Source organism: Balearica regulorum, chromosome 11 (genome assembly GCF_011004875.1).
Source record: "Balearica regulorum gibbericeps isolate bBalReg1 chromosome 11, bBalReg1.pri, whole genome shotgun sequence".
In the NCBI taxonomy this organism is placed as follows: domain Eukaryota; kingdom Metazoa; phylum Chordata; class Aves; order Gruiformes; family Gruidae; genus Balearica; species Balearica regulorum.
Genome location: NC_046194.1, coordinates 20851059 through 20866239, shown reverse-complemented (window position 1 = coordinate 20866239; position 15181 = coordinate 20851059). Strand labels below are relative to the sequence as shown.

The 15181-nt window shown below is 44.3% G+C and overlaps 1 protein-coding gene across 3 annotated transcripts in view; it reads left to right on the top strand.

Annotated features, from left to right (window-relative positions):
* CAPN6 (calpain 6) overlaps positions 1-15181 on the top strand; it is a 59264-nt gene that overhangs the window by 5401 nt on the left and 38682 nt on the right. For 2 of the 3 annotated variants that reach the window (XM_075763620.1, XM_075763621.1), the window contains exons 2-3: positions 2004-2085; positions 2901-3075. In XM_075763620.1, coding sequence (XP_075619735.1) covers positions 2911-3075 — 165 coding nt within the window. In that variant the 5' untranslated portion in view covers positions 2004-2085; positions 2901-2910. The remainder of the gene's footprint in view (positions 1-2003; positions 2086-2900; positions 3076-15181) is intronic. The other variant, XM_010297870.2, reaches the window with a different exon arrangement.

The following is a 15181-nucleotide window of genomic DNA, read 5'->3' as shown; positions in this document are numbered from 1 at the left end:
TCGAGAAATGAGGAGGGAGTGTGGTTCTTAGTTTGGGAGCTTTGTGCTCAACTGAGGGTCAAAAATGGGGATTTGCTTCAAAAATAAACCTTGGAGTGGGAGCCAGGTACCTGCTATCTGTGTCAGCCAGGTTAGACCATGTCCTGGTAGCTGAACACCCCAGGAGAGGAGGAGCTCGGCTATGCTCCTCCATCCTCAGTGCTTAAACCACTAGGCTGTTGTATAGAAACTGCATTTACATTCTTTCCTGTGGACTTTCCAACAAGGAGACTTCTGTTGTGTTTCAAAAGGGTGTGTTTGGGTTTCTGTGAAAGTGGGTTCCTACTAGTTCACCACGTGGTGTTGGGACTTCAGTTCAGCTCCAGAGCTCGGTCTCCTGGGCAGATGGAAAGCGGCTAGCACCCCGGCTGGGCAGCCCTGGGAGCCCAAGTCCCTTTCTAAGACATGCACTCAGTTGTTTCCTCAGGATGGCACAGGGAGCATGGAGAGGGGGCAGGTCAAGAGCCTGGCAGGAGAAGCCCCCTCGTTAGCATTCCCCTCAGTGAGCGCTGCCCCGAGGAACCCAGGGTGAGGCAGGTAGCACGTGATTTCATGTGCTGTGCTCTATGACCACATTCTGTTCATTGCTACAAGACTTGCTGTTGTGTAATGGGGTGTTAATCCTGGAAGGACTCACGTTCCAGTCCTGCAGATAGAAGGAGAGAAAGGGTGGGGGAATGAGGTCATTAAAGACCTATCTCTGTGAATTAGGCAGTGACAGCTGAAAACCTTATCACTCAGGGGCTATTTTAAAATCAAGCATATCTTGTAAATAGGCTCAGTATAGAATGTTTGTTAGCTCGTGGGGAATTGAATAAGCAAGAATGCCAGTTATCGTGAAATAATCTATATCCCACCCAAATTAGCCAAACTATTTACTTTATTTTTTTTTTCTTTTTGGTCCCTGAGCTATCTTTGTATAGTTGACAAGTTGTTTTGCACTTGAATTTGAAGAACTGGTTTGAAGGGGAAGCAAGTCTCCTTGCCTTGTCCTGGGAAGCCATCTGCCAAGTGAGATGCTTTGTAATTTTTTTTTTTTTTTTTGAGGGAGGTAATCAACAAGAAAGTAGCCCTTAAGAAAAAGGAAATTGCTGAAAATGGCATAGTATCAGTGAGCCATTTTGGTTTTGAACAGTTCATTTAAGTGTGGTTTTGTTTTATTGAAGCTGGTTAACACAGTCACTAAGGGATTCCATGGCCCAGTTCTGGCTGAAGGCATAGGAGTTTCTCCATCGATTCCAGCAGCATCAGGGTTTGACTCAAAGTTGTTACAGTCCTGATGTATGCAAAATTTATTGCTGGATTTTTGCCCTGAGAAAGGAGGGAGAATGAGCTGGCCTTTGAAAATTTGTCTGATCAAAATATCAAGAAGAAACTGGTTCTTCGTCCTAACACTTTGCTGTGTAAGATTCTGCTGGTAGAAATCACTTATGGGTAGATTACTCTGAGTGTGGTTAGGAGGCTTTGGAATGGGTGCAAGAATGGCAGCAAGGTATAGAATAGCACTCCTGAATACTCTCCTTGTTCCTGTAAGCGTAAGCATTAGAGCAGCATTTCTCATACTTGAAGGACCATCTAATTTATTTTGGGGCAGGGGGAGAGGAGGGAAAGAGGGAGGGAGGCAGGCTGTTTAAAACCATCCCTAGACTATTTTGGCCACAGTAGCTTTCACTCACAAGAACAAAGACCACAATAAATTTGACGTTTCCAAGTGTTTGTCATTGCTCTTCTGTATTTCTCCTGTTCTACTCACTTGCATGCCTGAAAAGGCTTGTGCCTAGCTTAGTTTAGTTTTCTGCAAATTTGTGGAATCTCATCCAATTCACGCTGCAAGTGGCTTGAGGAGGAGCACGAGCTGAGATCACTGCAACAGGACAATGTGATGCCATGCTCCATTGCGTGCATGTTGTTTAATTCTTACCATCTGACGTCAGGGCAACCTGCATTTGTCTTTATTGCTGTAGATAACTCAAGGAAGGGCAGATACATCTCTAATCCGTGACGGGAAGGAAGAGGAGAGGAATTGACACACAGGAGTGTTCCAGAGTAAGTTCAGATAGTCTCTCCACTCTTCTTGAAATAAAGGTAGCATCCCTCACATCCCCCAGACTTCAAAATATCCTGAATTATTTCCGTAGTTGATTTCTGATTTGTAGAATGTTTTTAAGCAATTTCTTTGAGCTCTGTGGCTGTGACCAAAAACTTGCCAGGTTACATAGTCATGATTCCAGGAACTAAGGCCTGAGAGCCAGTTGTTTGGGTTTTTTGTTTGTTTTGCTTTTTAATTCTCATCAATTATTTGCAAATATTTGCTGCTTCTGGGAGTTCAGTTCCCTGAAATATAACATAAAGTTCAAAGAAAATAATACCAGCCAAAGTATTGTCAATTCAATTAAGATGGAGAACTGTGGAAATCTGGTTTTGGTTTTCTTTAGGCATAAGAGTTGGAGTAGATAATTAGAGCTTTAGTGGCCAGAAGAAGAATGGAGGACAGAAAGATGGTCCAGCCCTTCACACATGGTACGGACTGAGAGCCAAGCCCCACTCTGTTACCTTTCCAAGCAATTAGACAACGCAAAATGCTGGTTTTGTGCCTGGTCTGGACTCTAATGTCTTTCCTGATAAGAGTTCTGTTCAGCCAAAAATACCATCCTAATATATAAGATCATCTTGGGTTTTATGGTTTTCTAGTCTACTACTTAATCTAATTTAGAATCTGGATTTTTTTTAAAACAGAAATCAGTAATTAATCTTGTTTAGAACAAGTTACGTGCTCTGTTGTTAAAGACCAATGAGTGGTATCATCTATGGACTTTTAAGAGCCTTCAGAATTTGCACAAACCAATATTTGTCTTATCTAGACAGAAAGATATGTCTTCACCAGTGCAACTCTTCAGAGATCAGAAGTACCACGAGCTGAAAGGGCAGTGTATCCAGCAGAGACGGCTCTTCGAAGATCCTGAGTTTCCAGCCTCAGACGAGTCCCTTTTCTACCAGTCAGCGCCACCAAGGAAAGTTGAATGGAAGCGCCCAAAGGTAATTGATGCTCTCCTTGTGAGGATGTGCTGTTTGTGTTGTTCTGCTCCAGCACACACAGAGCTGGGGAATGCCGCTGCAGTTGCTGATGCTGTCCAAAAAAGTACATTTGGGATCTGTGAATCTAAAGGTTTTCTGAGGAGAGGTGAAAGCCAGTATTTTAGTTTCAGCTCACAAAAATACTCATGCTTTCTTCAGCTACCCTAAATACCTGGTGGTGGCCAGACAGAGCAAATGCTTAGGAAGAATATCTGTATAGTCAAAAGGGGTTTATTCTGCTCTAATGGAAAAAGGAGTATAAGTGAGAGAGAGAAAAGAGGAGGAGGGGTAAAGGGTTTCTTCCACTTTGTTTTTGTCCTTGGATCTGCACCTGCAATGTTAAATATGTTCTGTTTGCTCATTCCAGTCAGACTCACAACGATAGGTCATTAACACTCTGACATTAATTACTTGTTTTGTACTTGTAAAGTCTCTTTGGGAAAGAGAAGAAAGACAGGGTAGTGTTACTTCTGTGGCACCCCAGTATTAAGAAACTGGTGAACACAAAAGGCACTATATAATTACTGTGCAGTCTCCCTAGGATGGCGTGACTTTCCAAGGGGAAATGTTGTTATGGAAAGATCATCCATAATAATGGATGCTTATGTGCAGTACTGGGTCTTGGCTTCTTTGGGTGCAGTGTGGAATGGTATGCTGTTGGCAGGCCAGGCGAGCAGGTTCTGATGGTACACAGGAGCTTAGGTGTGTGCTGATTATGCTGTATTTCAGTGCTGGGTAGTAAATCAACTCAAAAGGTCTGACCCCACCTGGGATATCTGATAGAGCTGGCTGAAACATGGAATTGGCAAGTTGTAGCACTCTGAAATTCCATATTTTATTCTAAGTATGAAAAATAAAAGTCTGAACATGCCAGAAGATTGCCTAAAAATGAGCTTGGACACTATTTTGCTTTGTTTCTGTATCACCTTCCTTTGTGACACTCTCCATGCTAGTGATGGGTTATGAGAAGTAAAAATAATATAAAAATGCCAAATTGTTTTTCACTTCTGGGAAAAACAATCTGGAAATGTTGGACTTGATTTCACAGAAAAAAAAATCATCTTTGTCAGAGTGACATTTTTCTGACAGAATTGTTGACAGATGTCACCGGTATCAGACTGTGGCTCTGGTTTCCCTGGTGTCGGTGTCTCTCCCCCTGCCCTTCTGGCCTGCCGTAGCCCCAGGGGAGGGGACAGCCTGTCCCGCCAACCCTTTGGTTGCTCAGCCCAAGGTGGTTTATGGGCCCTTCGGGCAGGACTCGCCTTGCCCAAAGGTTAGATGCTTGTAATGGATGTCTGATCCTTTGCTGGTGTTCCAGAACATTGGGCTCTGCTAATATCTCAGTTCCTCTGTCCACCTGTAAAATAATAACTGAGCTGAGCATGACCATTTCAAAGGTGCAGCATCTTCCAGAGCCATTCAGTGTGCAGGAAGCCTCCTTGCTGTAACATGTCTTCATGAGGTACAGTTTATTCCCTCCTTTGCCCCCGTCACCACATGGGGAGGTGTTCCCACTGCCTCTGTGCTGTTCCAGGCTGTCGCTGTGGGAGAGTGGGATCAGCGTATCCCCACTTTCCTATTGCAGCATCTGCACTTGACCCCCCCTTACATCACATGAGAATTGAGGTTTGCTCCACATCATTTCAAAGGGACAATCTGTGCCTGTTGTGGGGAAAATCATGCAGGGACTGATCAGAACTGTCCTGACAGAAGGGCTCAGTCTGTGAGCAGGGATTTATAAACACCTGGTTTTGCACAGCCATTTTCAAGAAGCACTTTTAGAACCTAACACAGAGCTGAGGGACTCTCCTTTCTAGAACTAGCCCCCCACCATTTAGATCAAAAGCACTAATGTAAGACACAAAACACCTGAAATTCTCTGTGGGGAAAACCTGCTAGTTTGTTAGAAAAAGAGGAAGAAACAGTCCTCCCCCCATTGGTGGACATTTTTTTCTGCCCATTGATATTAGCGTCAAAGCCCATCCTGCTCTTTTCCTGTGATGTCCCTGGAGTTGCCATCCCCTCTGCCAGGTTGAACGGGGCTGGAGGCAGGTGTGCCCTGCCAAGAGGCAGGAGAAGCCTCTCACCCCCCTGCTATCTCTCCTGGCCCTGGGATGTCCTAAGCCACCTGGCCTGGCTAACCCCTTACTGAGGGCAAACAGTGTGGTGGTCCTGGTCAGCATCGGCTTGTAGTAGCAAGCAGCTTCAGTGAAAATACCCTGGGAACGACAGTTGCTCTGCTGAAAGGATATTTTGTCTGTCTTATTTTTAACTAAACCTCATGTTTGTCTCAATTTTTTCACTGAGCACTGACCTTGCAAAAAGTATTAAATCCCAAGGACATCTTTGGGAAGTCAGTGTTAAACAAATAGGAGTGATCCCTCAACCAGGGCAGGCATCCATGTGGGGAAAGAGAGGATAAGTTAGCTTCAGCAACGTTCTTTAGTTATTCATAAAGGAAAATAACAGTCTGATCCTCCAGAATGAGACTCTTATCATGTGCTTTCCTGGTTTCCTTGCTTGACCCTCTGTTTTATAAGCCCTGTTTTTGGTTTCGTCTGCATCTTCTCTTTATGAAAGGCCTATGATTGTACCCTTATGTTTTGGAAAGACAGAGCTGGTTCTTTTTCAGTAAGACAGCATAGGAAGACACTGTGTGACAGTACTGCTGAACTGCTTCCCAAGAAACCCCTCTTCTATCCCAGGCCACAGGAGGGACTGCTGCTGTGTTTGATTAAATCCCATTAACTCACTGGTGCCAAAGGTCAGATATCCAACTGAAAGTGGAGAATTGCATACTCATGGCCCACTGCTTGCCTCGTGTTCCTAAAAACACTGTGTGCCATGGGCCCAATTCTCCACTCTTCTCACCAATTTTCCAACGCTTTCAGGGGTGGTTATCACCATGCAAGTGAAAAGGATCAGGAAATAAGGCAGTCTGTTCTGGAATGATACAGTGATGGGAATAAACAGAACCAGTGTCTCCTCCGTTCCCAAACTGGGGGTGTGGGATGAGCAGGTTGGTGACTTATCCAGGGCAGTGTGAGGGACTGAGGTGCCAGAGAACTCAGGAGCTCCAGCTTCACCTGCACATGTTTCTTGAAGGTGGCACCAGCTTTTCTTTGCTGGTAGAAAATGATCGGTTGTCTCAAGAGCTAAAACATATTTGTCTTTGCAAGTGCTGGTTTGAACCTTGGAAACCTCCCTCACCCCCACCTGTCTTAGAAGATTTTGCCCTCCTTTGGAAGGCAGAGGAAGCTTGGGGCAGATCTGCCTGGGCACTTAGTCTGGGTTAGCTTTACATATTTTGCATTAATGTTCTTTATTCCACATATGTTTTCAGTGACAGGATTTGTGGCCACAGTAAGCAGTCCTCCACAATGTTTAACAGTATCCCAGTCCTCATATATTTTGTGGAATGAGTGTCAGTAAAGACTTGGCACGCCTGGGTTAAATGCCCCTCAGAGATAACGCATGGTTTCATCATTTGATTCCACTGTCTTTCCTTTACGTGCATTGCTGCAGTCTAACCCTATTTTCCAGTTTGACTGTGAACAAGACCAGAGACATCTGCTTATGTTTGGGACTAGGTGTCAGAGTCCCGTAACACATGCAGGAGAGGCACTGGAGAGGGAGGCATCCTGGCACCGCGTCTGGATTTGAGCGGTTGCCCAACAGTGCACTGCAAGAACAGTTTCAGGGCATGGAGCGAAGTGACAGCTCATTGCACCCTGGGATATCTGCCAGGATGGGGCCTGGAGATAATCCAGAGCTGGAGGAGAGTAGAGATTAAAGGGGAATACCATAAACTGGCATGACAAAGTGATGTGAACTCTTAGCAGTACAGCGTAGTTACATTGCTGCCTTCTGTGTGACAAACTGATTTGGTTGTAACAGCCCCTGTGAATAGTGACACTTCTCTGGTTTGCCAGATTCCCTCCCCACGCCCCCAGCTTCCTTCTGGAGCATAACACTTGATTTAATGATCACTTTTTCAGAACTGAATGACATTTTTTTTTTTTCCTCCCTCCAGCCTCCTCTTTCCAGTTAAAAATATGGGGTGAGGCCAGTGCTCTTGCTTAATCAGAATAGAGGTCCCTCCCCATCCCTCCTCCTCACCCCTCAAGCTTTGCAGGACCTGATTATTGTTCTTCTGTGAAAATATGACTTATTCTGCAAAGGCTGCTGATGCTTCTTAAAACAGCCAAAGTTTTGGGTTTTGTTTCCCTGTCTATGCCCAGAATTCTCCACATTTCTCTATTGTTAGTGGTTATTGACTCTTGTTGAAGTGCAGATGAACACAAGTTGCAAAGCCCTGTGAGCTGTGACATTTGTGTTTATACTTTGAAATACTGGCACATGGGGAATGTGCCTGAATCTAAGAGGTGAGGAAATGTGTTTCAAAGTGTGGTGGTGAGCCTCTGCTGTGCTTTGAGGGAGCTCATGAACTCTTTTATGTGCCTCAAACATATGGAGGCATTGATGGGAATCCAAAGGTGGTTTCAGGTTGTAGGTTGTGTGAGCCACGCACCAGCGTCTTGCAGCTTGCTTATTTGTTGTGTTTCTCTGGAATGTGTTTGTGGGAGAAAAGGACTATGAAAAACAGCCTTGCACTAATGTGAAATAAATCTTAACTGGCTCCTTTTTCCTTTTGCGTCTGATCATAACATCATGGATGTTTTACTCCACAGAGTGACCAAGTGAGTCTGAGGTACCACCTGTAACCTTCCGTGGGTGACCTTCAGACATTGTACTCCATTACTGGTGCTGTATGGAGCTCCTAGAGGATTTTAGGATTTCCCAGATTACGCTATTTGTCATTTTAACAGGCATTTTTGTATGCAGTAATTAGCTGTGATTACACATCAGTGCAGTACTGGGGAGGCTATTTGCCTTTTTTAGGAATAGTTTTGCTTGCCATTAAAAGCAGATTTACCTTGTGATCTTGAGCTCCAGCTTCATCCTTTCCATAGCTGAGAACAAGTCAGATGTTTCTTTGCTGAATATACATGTGTGCATATATATAAGGAAGGGTTGGAGTGCACTTTGATTTCTCTAGAAGAGCGTAAGCCTTGCAGATTCAAAAGAGATATAAAAGGTCATAGGCAAGTAGGCTCTGACCTAAATTTAACCTCTTCATCTTAAAGAACTAGGAAAGAAATTAAGAGCTAAACTCTGGGAAGCAGTGTGCCCTGGGAGAGGTTGATGGGAAGGTTTCTGTACACATTAATCATGTTTTCTAGGTTAAAATTATGGAGGCGGAGAGAAGACCATGCAGTCCTCTAGATATGATGCAACCTTCTGTTAGTATGAAGGGGATGGGTGAGGGGACAACAACAGGTAGACAGGAAACCACCAGAGGAAAATTATTTTTAAATGATGGTGAATGATCTTTTCTTTCCTCATTAATGAGGTACATGATGAACTGTGTACCCCGTAACCTCCTGCAAATGAAGTCTAGCACTGCTGAAAGCTTTTTTTGATAAAGTGTTACAGCATCCTCGGTGCTTGGTTATACTGAGCTTGGCTGCAGCCATCTGTCATTCTCCTGCAGGTGTCGATCTGCAGAGGAGAAGTAGCTGCTTGCCAAGAGCTGGCTGCTGTAGGCACCGCACTAGAAATAAGGACAGGCTGCTCTTGGGGAGGAAGGCGTTAAATCCATCCCAGCTGTGGGAGCTCAGATGTTGGCACAGCTCCCAAAGATGCAAGTGGCAACACAAAAGCATGCTCTTCTCACCCGTTGCCCTAGCAACTGCATATTCAAATGGCAGGGATTGGCAGCCAGATCCCACAGAAGACGATGTGGTTGCAATTAAGTTGAATTGTCTTCAGGTTGTTAGATTTAATTTTGAGCTAGGGGGAAGGGGTGGGGTGGTGGGTGAACATTAGCGATGTTAACAATGAACTGCCACCCACTTGAGATGCTGGTGTAGGCAGGACTCTGTCATGCCGTGTGTTTCTTTAAGAGTAAAATTAGTGCTGACACTTGGCTTCTGAACCTTGGTGTTTTGTTTTTTCTTGTTGGAGAGACTGAAAAATCTGCCTCAAGAGCTTTATTTGTTTAGCAAAGGTAGATCTAGTGGAGCTAGCAATCTTCTGTACATCTCAGCTATCGCTGTTCTTGTGTACTGGTGATACACAGACTGCAACAGTAAGGTTTACAAAGGCTGCGTGGAAATGGGCTACTAGAAGGAGATGTCCAAAAATGGAAAGCAAGGTCTTTGAAATCCAGGTCAAAATAAGTCTTATCCTTACTGTATGGCTGTAATTCTGGATCAGCTGCATCCAGAATCTGCTTTCTTGTTATTTGGTGAAATCAGTTGATTTGGATCATTTTCACCAGCAGTGGGAAATGTAATGTTGTAATGTTCAAGGGGGGTTAGTTGCCACATGGTTTTACCCTGGAGTACCGAGACAGAGGTGGTCAGCTACGATTTAGCGCATGAGAGGTACGTGTGAATCCACTGAAATTCCAAACATTATAAAGCACTTAGCAGCACCCTTCAGTATATCAAGACTAATGTTTCCCATGCTTTTAAAGCCCAGCAATACTCAATCAAAGGCAAGCACGCTTAACCAATCATTGCTTAAAATGTTTCATGCAATTGGTTTTATTCGCTATGAATTACACGGTCCTGATCTTGTCTCTAGTTGCACTTCAGTAATGGTTTTCAAGCCAACTGAATGTTTGTGACAAGTTTAGGCAGTAAAGCCTAAATTCATAGGCTTAAGTGATGTGAATGACCAGGTAAATATGGGGTGCTAAAAATGTAAGAGAAATAGCATCAGGATGTACTGTCTTGGAAATTTTTTCTGCTCCTGGAAAAAAGCATAAATATTAAGCCATCTGCCTGTATTTTGAAGGGGATATTGAAATCTAAATGTTATAGAAATATTAAGGATGGGGGTGGATCAAGCTTTTAGCATTTGGTTTAGATATTAATCACTTCATCTATTGATTTGTACCTGAAAAGAATTTCAGTTTATGGCTATGAGGAAAATGTTTGTATTCTAAAGTTGAGGTACTTTGTGCACACAAGACAGACTCAGTGGAATGCTGTTGACGTTCTTCTGTGTATGCTCTCTTCTTTATGTGACCACATCACATTTAGGTTGGTTGGCTTGGAGACTGAATACATGGAGTTGTAATGGTGGTTTTTGTTCTGATATGGAATGAAAAGGGACTTGCTGAAATTTTTCAAGAAGAAATGTGAGCACAAGCAGCCAAGCAACTCTCTCAATCCTGCCATAGCCCAGTGCTTTAAAATGTTGCATGGGATCTTATAGACCAGATCTTCCTCGTTTCTTATGTTTTTCACCAGCAAAACTTTCCCCCAAATACACTAATAAAAATGAAATGTTTCTTGAAATTTTTTTCAGAGGCAAGGAAACATTTTCCAGCTATAAAGGGACTTCCCTTGCTGATCTTCTAAGGTACTTGGAACAGCATGTTCTGATGGTGTCCAGCCAAGCAATTCCCTGAAAACATCGTGGGCTTTGTTTTATTTCTTTCTTTCTCCCATTAGTATTTTCTCCTAAGGTTTGGGGGTTTTTTGGTGGTGTTTTGGATTTTGTTGTTGTTTTGTTTTGTTGTTTTTTTTACTGAATGTGTTCTGAAAAGAAAATTACTTCTCTCTTTGCAAGGAAACACACCTTAACATGTTCCTCCCCTCCCTGTCTGCTCTCTATTGCTGCTCTTCTGTCGTCCTCCTCGTACGGCATTTTTTGCTCATATTATTTGCAGAAATAAAGGAAGCAAACTGGCCAGGCAAATCATCCAAACTGCTGTTGTTTGTGGTGGCGTAGTTGATAATCTAGACATTCTGAGGAGAGGCATGCTGGGCTTTTCCAGCCCTTTTTTTTCTAGTCTTTGTGCTTCAGGACCTATTTTTAGGACTCGATCAGTGCAATTGTCTGGCACAATAAATAGGTCTGATGTGGTGAGGGTACCAGAGTGTATGTGTGTGTTTCTAGCTCTTCTTATGGTGATTTGCTTTGAGTTTGAGGAGAAAGGGTGCTTCCCTGAGGAGGAAGGAGGTAAAACCAATTGAGTGTCATCCTTTTCAGGCAGAACACCAGACTGTTCATGACGTGCATCAAGATGCTGTTGCTTCTGTATCTGGGATGTGCTGCATCCTGCTGCCTCAGAAATCGGGCAGATGGAGCTCATAGCCAAAGTGAGTTAAGAGCAGAAGGAAAGACCAGAACCAGCGTGATACCTGTTAGCAGCACCCTGGCAGATGAAGATAGTGAGCTACATGCAGCTGTTTCAAATAGTCTGTTGCCCTTACTTGGCTGAGAAATGGCAAAGGTGGGTGTTTTTTGGGCAGTATGCTTGTGTGTTTCACAACTGGAATGAGGGTTTTTTTCTCAGCTGGCTAGAAAAGGAAGAAACAAACAGGAACATTTTTGTTACATTAGCCATGTAAAACATGGTTGACAGCTCACAACATCTGAAAGCTGCCTGGGGAAACAGGGAGAGTCCAAAGGAGGCAATACTGAAGAGCATATGATTGAGTCTCCTGTGTTTAAGATTAACATTATTATTCATCTGTTCACGTTAGCTAATCTCTTACAGAGTCAACTCCTGTAGAGCAAAGGGAAGGGCCTTTATTGCCCAAGTAGAAGAGACAGCTGCCACAGGATATCCCTCCTCAAGCACTTGAGGGCACATTATGTTGATCAGAGTAGAACAGGAGTAGCCTGGATGGGAGATCATCTGGGACAAAGTGCCCAGGCTGTGGCCACAGTTCTAGTTCATGTTCAATGACGTTGATCCTCTCACAGCAGCTGTGACATGCTCTGCTGCAAGGTCCTGCCTTGTCTTCCAGCAGGCGTTCTAATTGAAGTTTATTTCAGAGGTTTGGGTTGGAAAATATGTGTTGACTTTGTCTGCAGGTTTGGTCTGTTGTTATTCAAAAGTAACCTCTGTCACCAAAACATCAAAGTAATAATTAACAGGCACGTATATGGAAGTTTCCTGTGCATTGGACCCTGCAAGAATCCTACTAACAGCAAATATTTTGTATTTGATTGCATTTTGCTAGAGAGAGAATTTTAAAGGTGAAGCAATATAAACTTCATATACAACTATATATTTCAGCAATATAAATCCCCAGCAACCTGAAATCTTGATTACTTGCAATAGCATTTCCACGTGTGACACCACCAACCCGACTTCTACTATAAATATGAAGCCTATGTGACGGGCTGTGAGTGCCAGAGTCACTATGCACTAAGAAGTTTTCTATCTGGTCCCAATGACTGTTAATAAGTGCAAGTGCTTCACACTCACAGGTCCCCACCCAGAGCAGGCAGGCATGGATGTACGTACGTGGACATCTGACAGGGACTTGGGAAGCAGAATAGTGCAGTGGGAAGAAGGATGAAGCAGTGCTTAGGACCAGCGTTGTCACACCAGGGCAAATCTGTGGCATTTTGAAGGCAGACAGAGACCCAGAATCTGTGCTACAAAATTTGAGTGGTATTAGCTTTATAAGGGGACTTAAATTTTTTTTTTTCTCATCGAAGTGAGCCAGTATTTGCATGTGCTAAGAGAAGTGATGGGAAAATAGTAATCTTCCAGATGGACAGTGCAGCCATCTGCATTTCTAGAAGATGGATCCAAGAAGCATGGAGAAGTTATTGGACAGAGCAGTCATCAAATGCAAAGGGCTGTCGCAGATGTGTTGTTAAGCGCCTTCTTTCCCGACTGTTTTGTTCCTGTAGTGAGGAAGTGAGCAGAGCTGTGTGCGGTGCCCTGAGGACTCCTCTCACATAGCCAAACAAACAAGTAGGGATCTCTTAACTCCCTTAATCCATTCCAGGAGTTATTGCTGGCAGTGGCCAGGATTTGAGTCTCGGAGGGGTATGTACAGCTGTGTGACCCTTGTCCATGTCCCACTTTCCTAGACCAGAATCTGCAGTTCAAATCAAGGCTGAGGTGTACAGCAGAGTTCAATGTGCTGTGGCTCAGTCATGCTCTAGATAAGAAGCCCCGAAAACTTTATGATATTTCATTCAGATGGGCTCCATTTCTGTGTTTGAGAAGGTTCATCAGAAATAGGAACAGGAACTCTGCTTTGTTGTAGCCTTTTGTTTCTCTTCACCTTTCTGCAGAAGACTGGTGACATCCGGTTCTGGCAGCATGCTTAGCCCTGAAGAGACCATGGTTGTTGTGGTGGGTTGACCCTGGCTGGGGGCCAGGTGCCCACCAGAGCTGCTCTATCACTCCCATCCTTCTCTAGACAGAGGAGAAAAAAGTATAACGAAAAGCTTGTGGGTTGAGATAAGGACAGGGAGAGATCATTCTCTAATTATCGTCACGAGCAAAACAGACCGAACTTAGAGAGGGAATTCATCTAATTTATTACTAAGCAAAAAAGAGTAGAGGAATAAGAAATAAAATCAAATCTTAAAACACCTCCCCCCACCCCTCCCGTCTTCCTGGGCTCAACTTCACTCCCGGCTTCAACCTCCACCCCCCCCCAGCGGCACAGGGGGACGGGGAATGGGGGTTACGGTCAGTTCATCACACGGTGTTTCTGCTGCTTCTTCATCCTCAGGGGGATGACTCTTCTCATCGTTCCCCTGCTCCAGCATGGAGTCCCTCTCATGGGAGACAGTCCTTCATGAACTTCTCCAACGTGAGTCTCTCCCATGGGCTACAGTCCTTCACGAACTGCTCCAGTGTGGGTCTCTCCCACGGGGTGCAGACCTTCAGGAGCAAACTGCTCCAGCGTGGGTCCCCCACGGAGTCACAAGTCCTGTCAGCAAACCTGCTCTGGCGTGGGCTCCTCTGGCGTGAGCACCTCCTCCCCCTCCTTCTCCACTGACCTTGGTGTCTGCAGAGTTTCTTACATCTTCTCACTCCTCTCTCCGGCTGCAAAAGCTCTAACTGTTTTTTTTTTTTTCTTCTTAAATATGTTATCACAGAGGCGCTGATTGGCTTGGCCTTGGCCAGCGGCGGGTCCATCTTGGACCCGGCTGGCATTGGCTTTATCAGACACAGGGGAAGCTTCTAGCAGCTTCTCACAGAAGCCACCCCCGTAGCCCCCCCGCTACCAAAACCTTGCCATGCAAACCCAACACAGTTGTGCTTCTGGCTGTTAAGAAATTTGAAAAATGAAAACATGGGAGAACTTAGTGCTCCAGAACTTGGGAGGGGAGGTCCTTGCTTTTTGAGATGGGTGTTTAATTTATGAAGCGGTACTGGGACTGAAACAGATACTGTTTAATTCTCCTAAGGATGTTGTTTTAAAAAGCATCCTTTTCTAAACAATAGGAGTTTATGAACTCAGTTTAATTCACTCTCATTCCCATCAGTGATATAAGGTGGTGCACCTCAATATGAATAACATGTTTTTTGGGGTGAAACCCTGGCCTTTTTCAAAGCCTTGGGATTTTTGCTGTGGTCTGGGTTATCACCTTGCCTGTCCCCCAATAGGCTGAGTATGGGAGACATTGTAAAAACATAGATTGGCATGTTTCCATCTTGTTTTCTGACTGGATAAGCCATTCTTCCCAGAATATTTTGTCCTTAATGTTTTCATCTGGGGAAGTTGTGACATGTTTCTTCTGGAATTACCAAAATGTTCCCAGAATAGAGCTGTTGCTCACCCTTATTTTATTAATTTCATAATTTTATTTTTATTTTGCCTGGAAAATCTTGTTAAGATGGAGCTTACCCAGAAAAAGAGATGAGCAAGGAACTATAATGCCTTCAGCCGTCAGCAAATACCCCATGTCTAACCTCTCCATTACAGTCTGGTGACTGAGTGGACCCTGTATGACGTGAACTTGACAGCTCAATCCTGTTTCTGGTGTCGCTTCAGAAAATTCTTTGCTCTTAGTTCTGCCCTTCCACGTTGGCTGTGTCATGACAGGAAGCAAAAAACCACAGTGGCACGTTGCCAGCATCCCTGCCTTCCCTCCTTCAGAAAGCTTGCCGAAGAGCTGGGAGTTCAGTGGATGTCCTAATACGCAGCTGCATCCTTCTCCCCCTTTGTCTCGCAGGTACCAGGGCAGTGTGAGGCATAGGTTCCCCTTTTTTTGTGGCAATATCCTT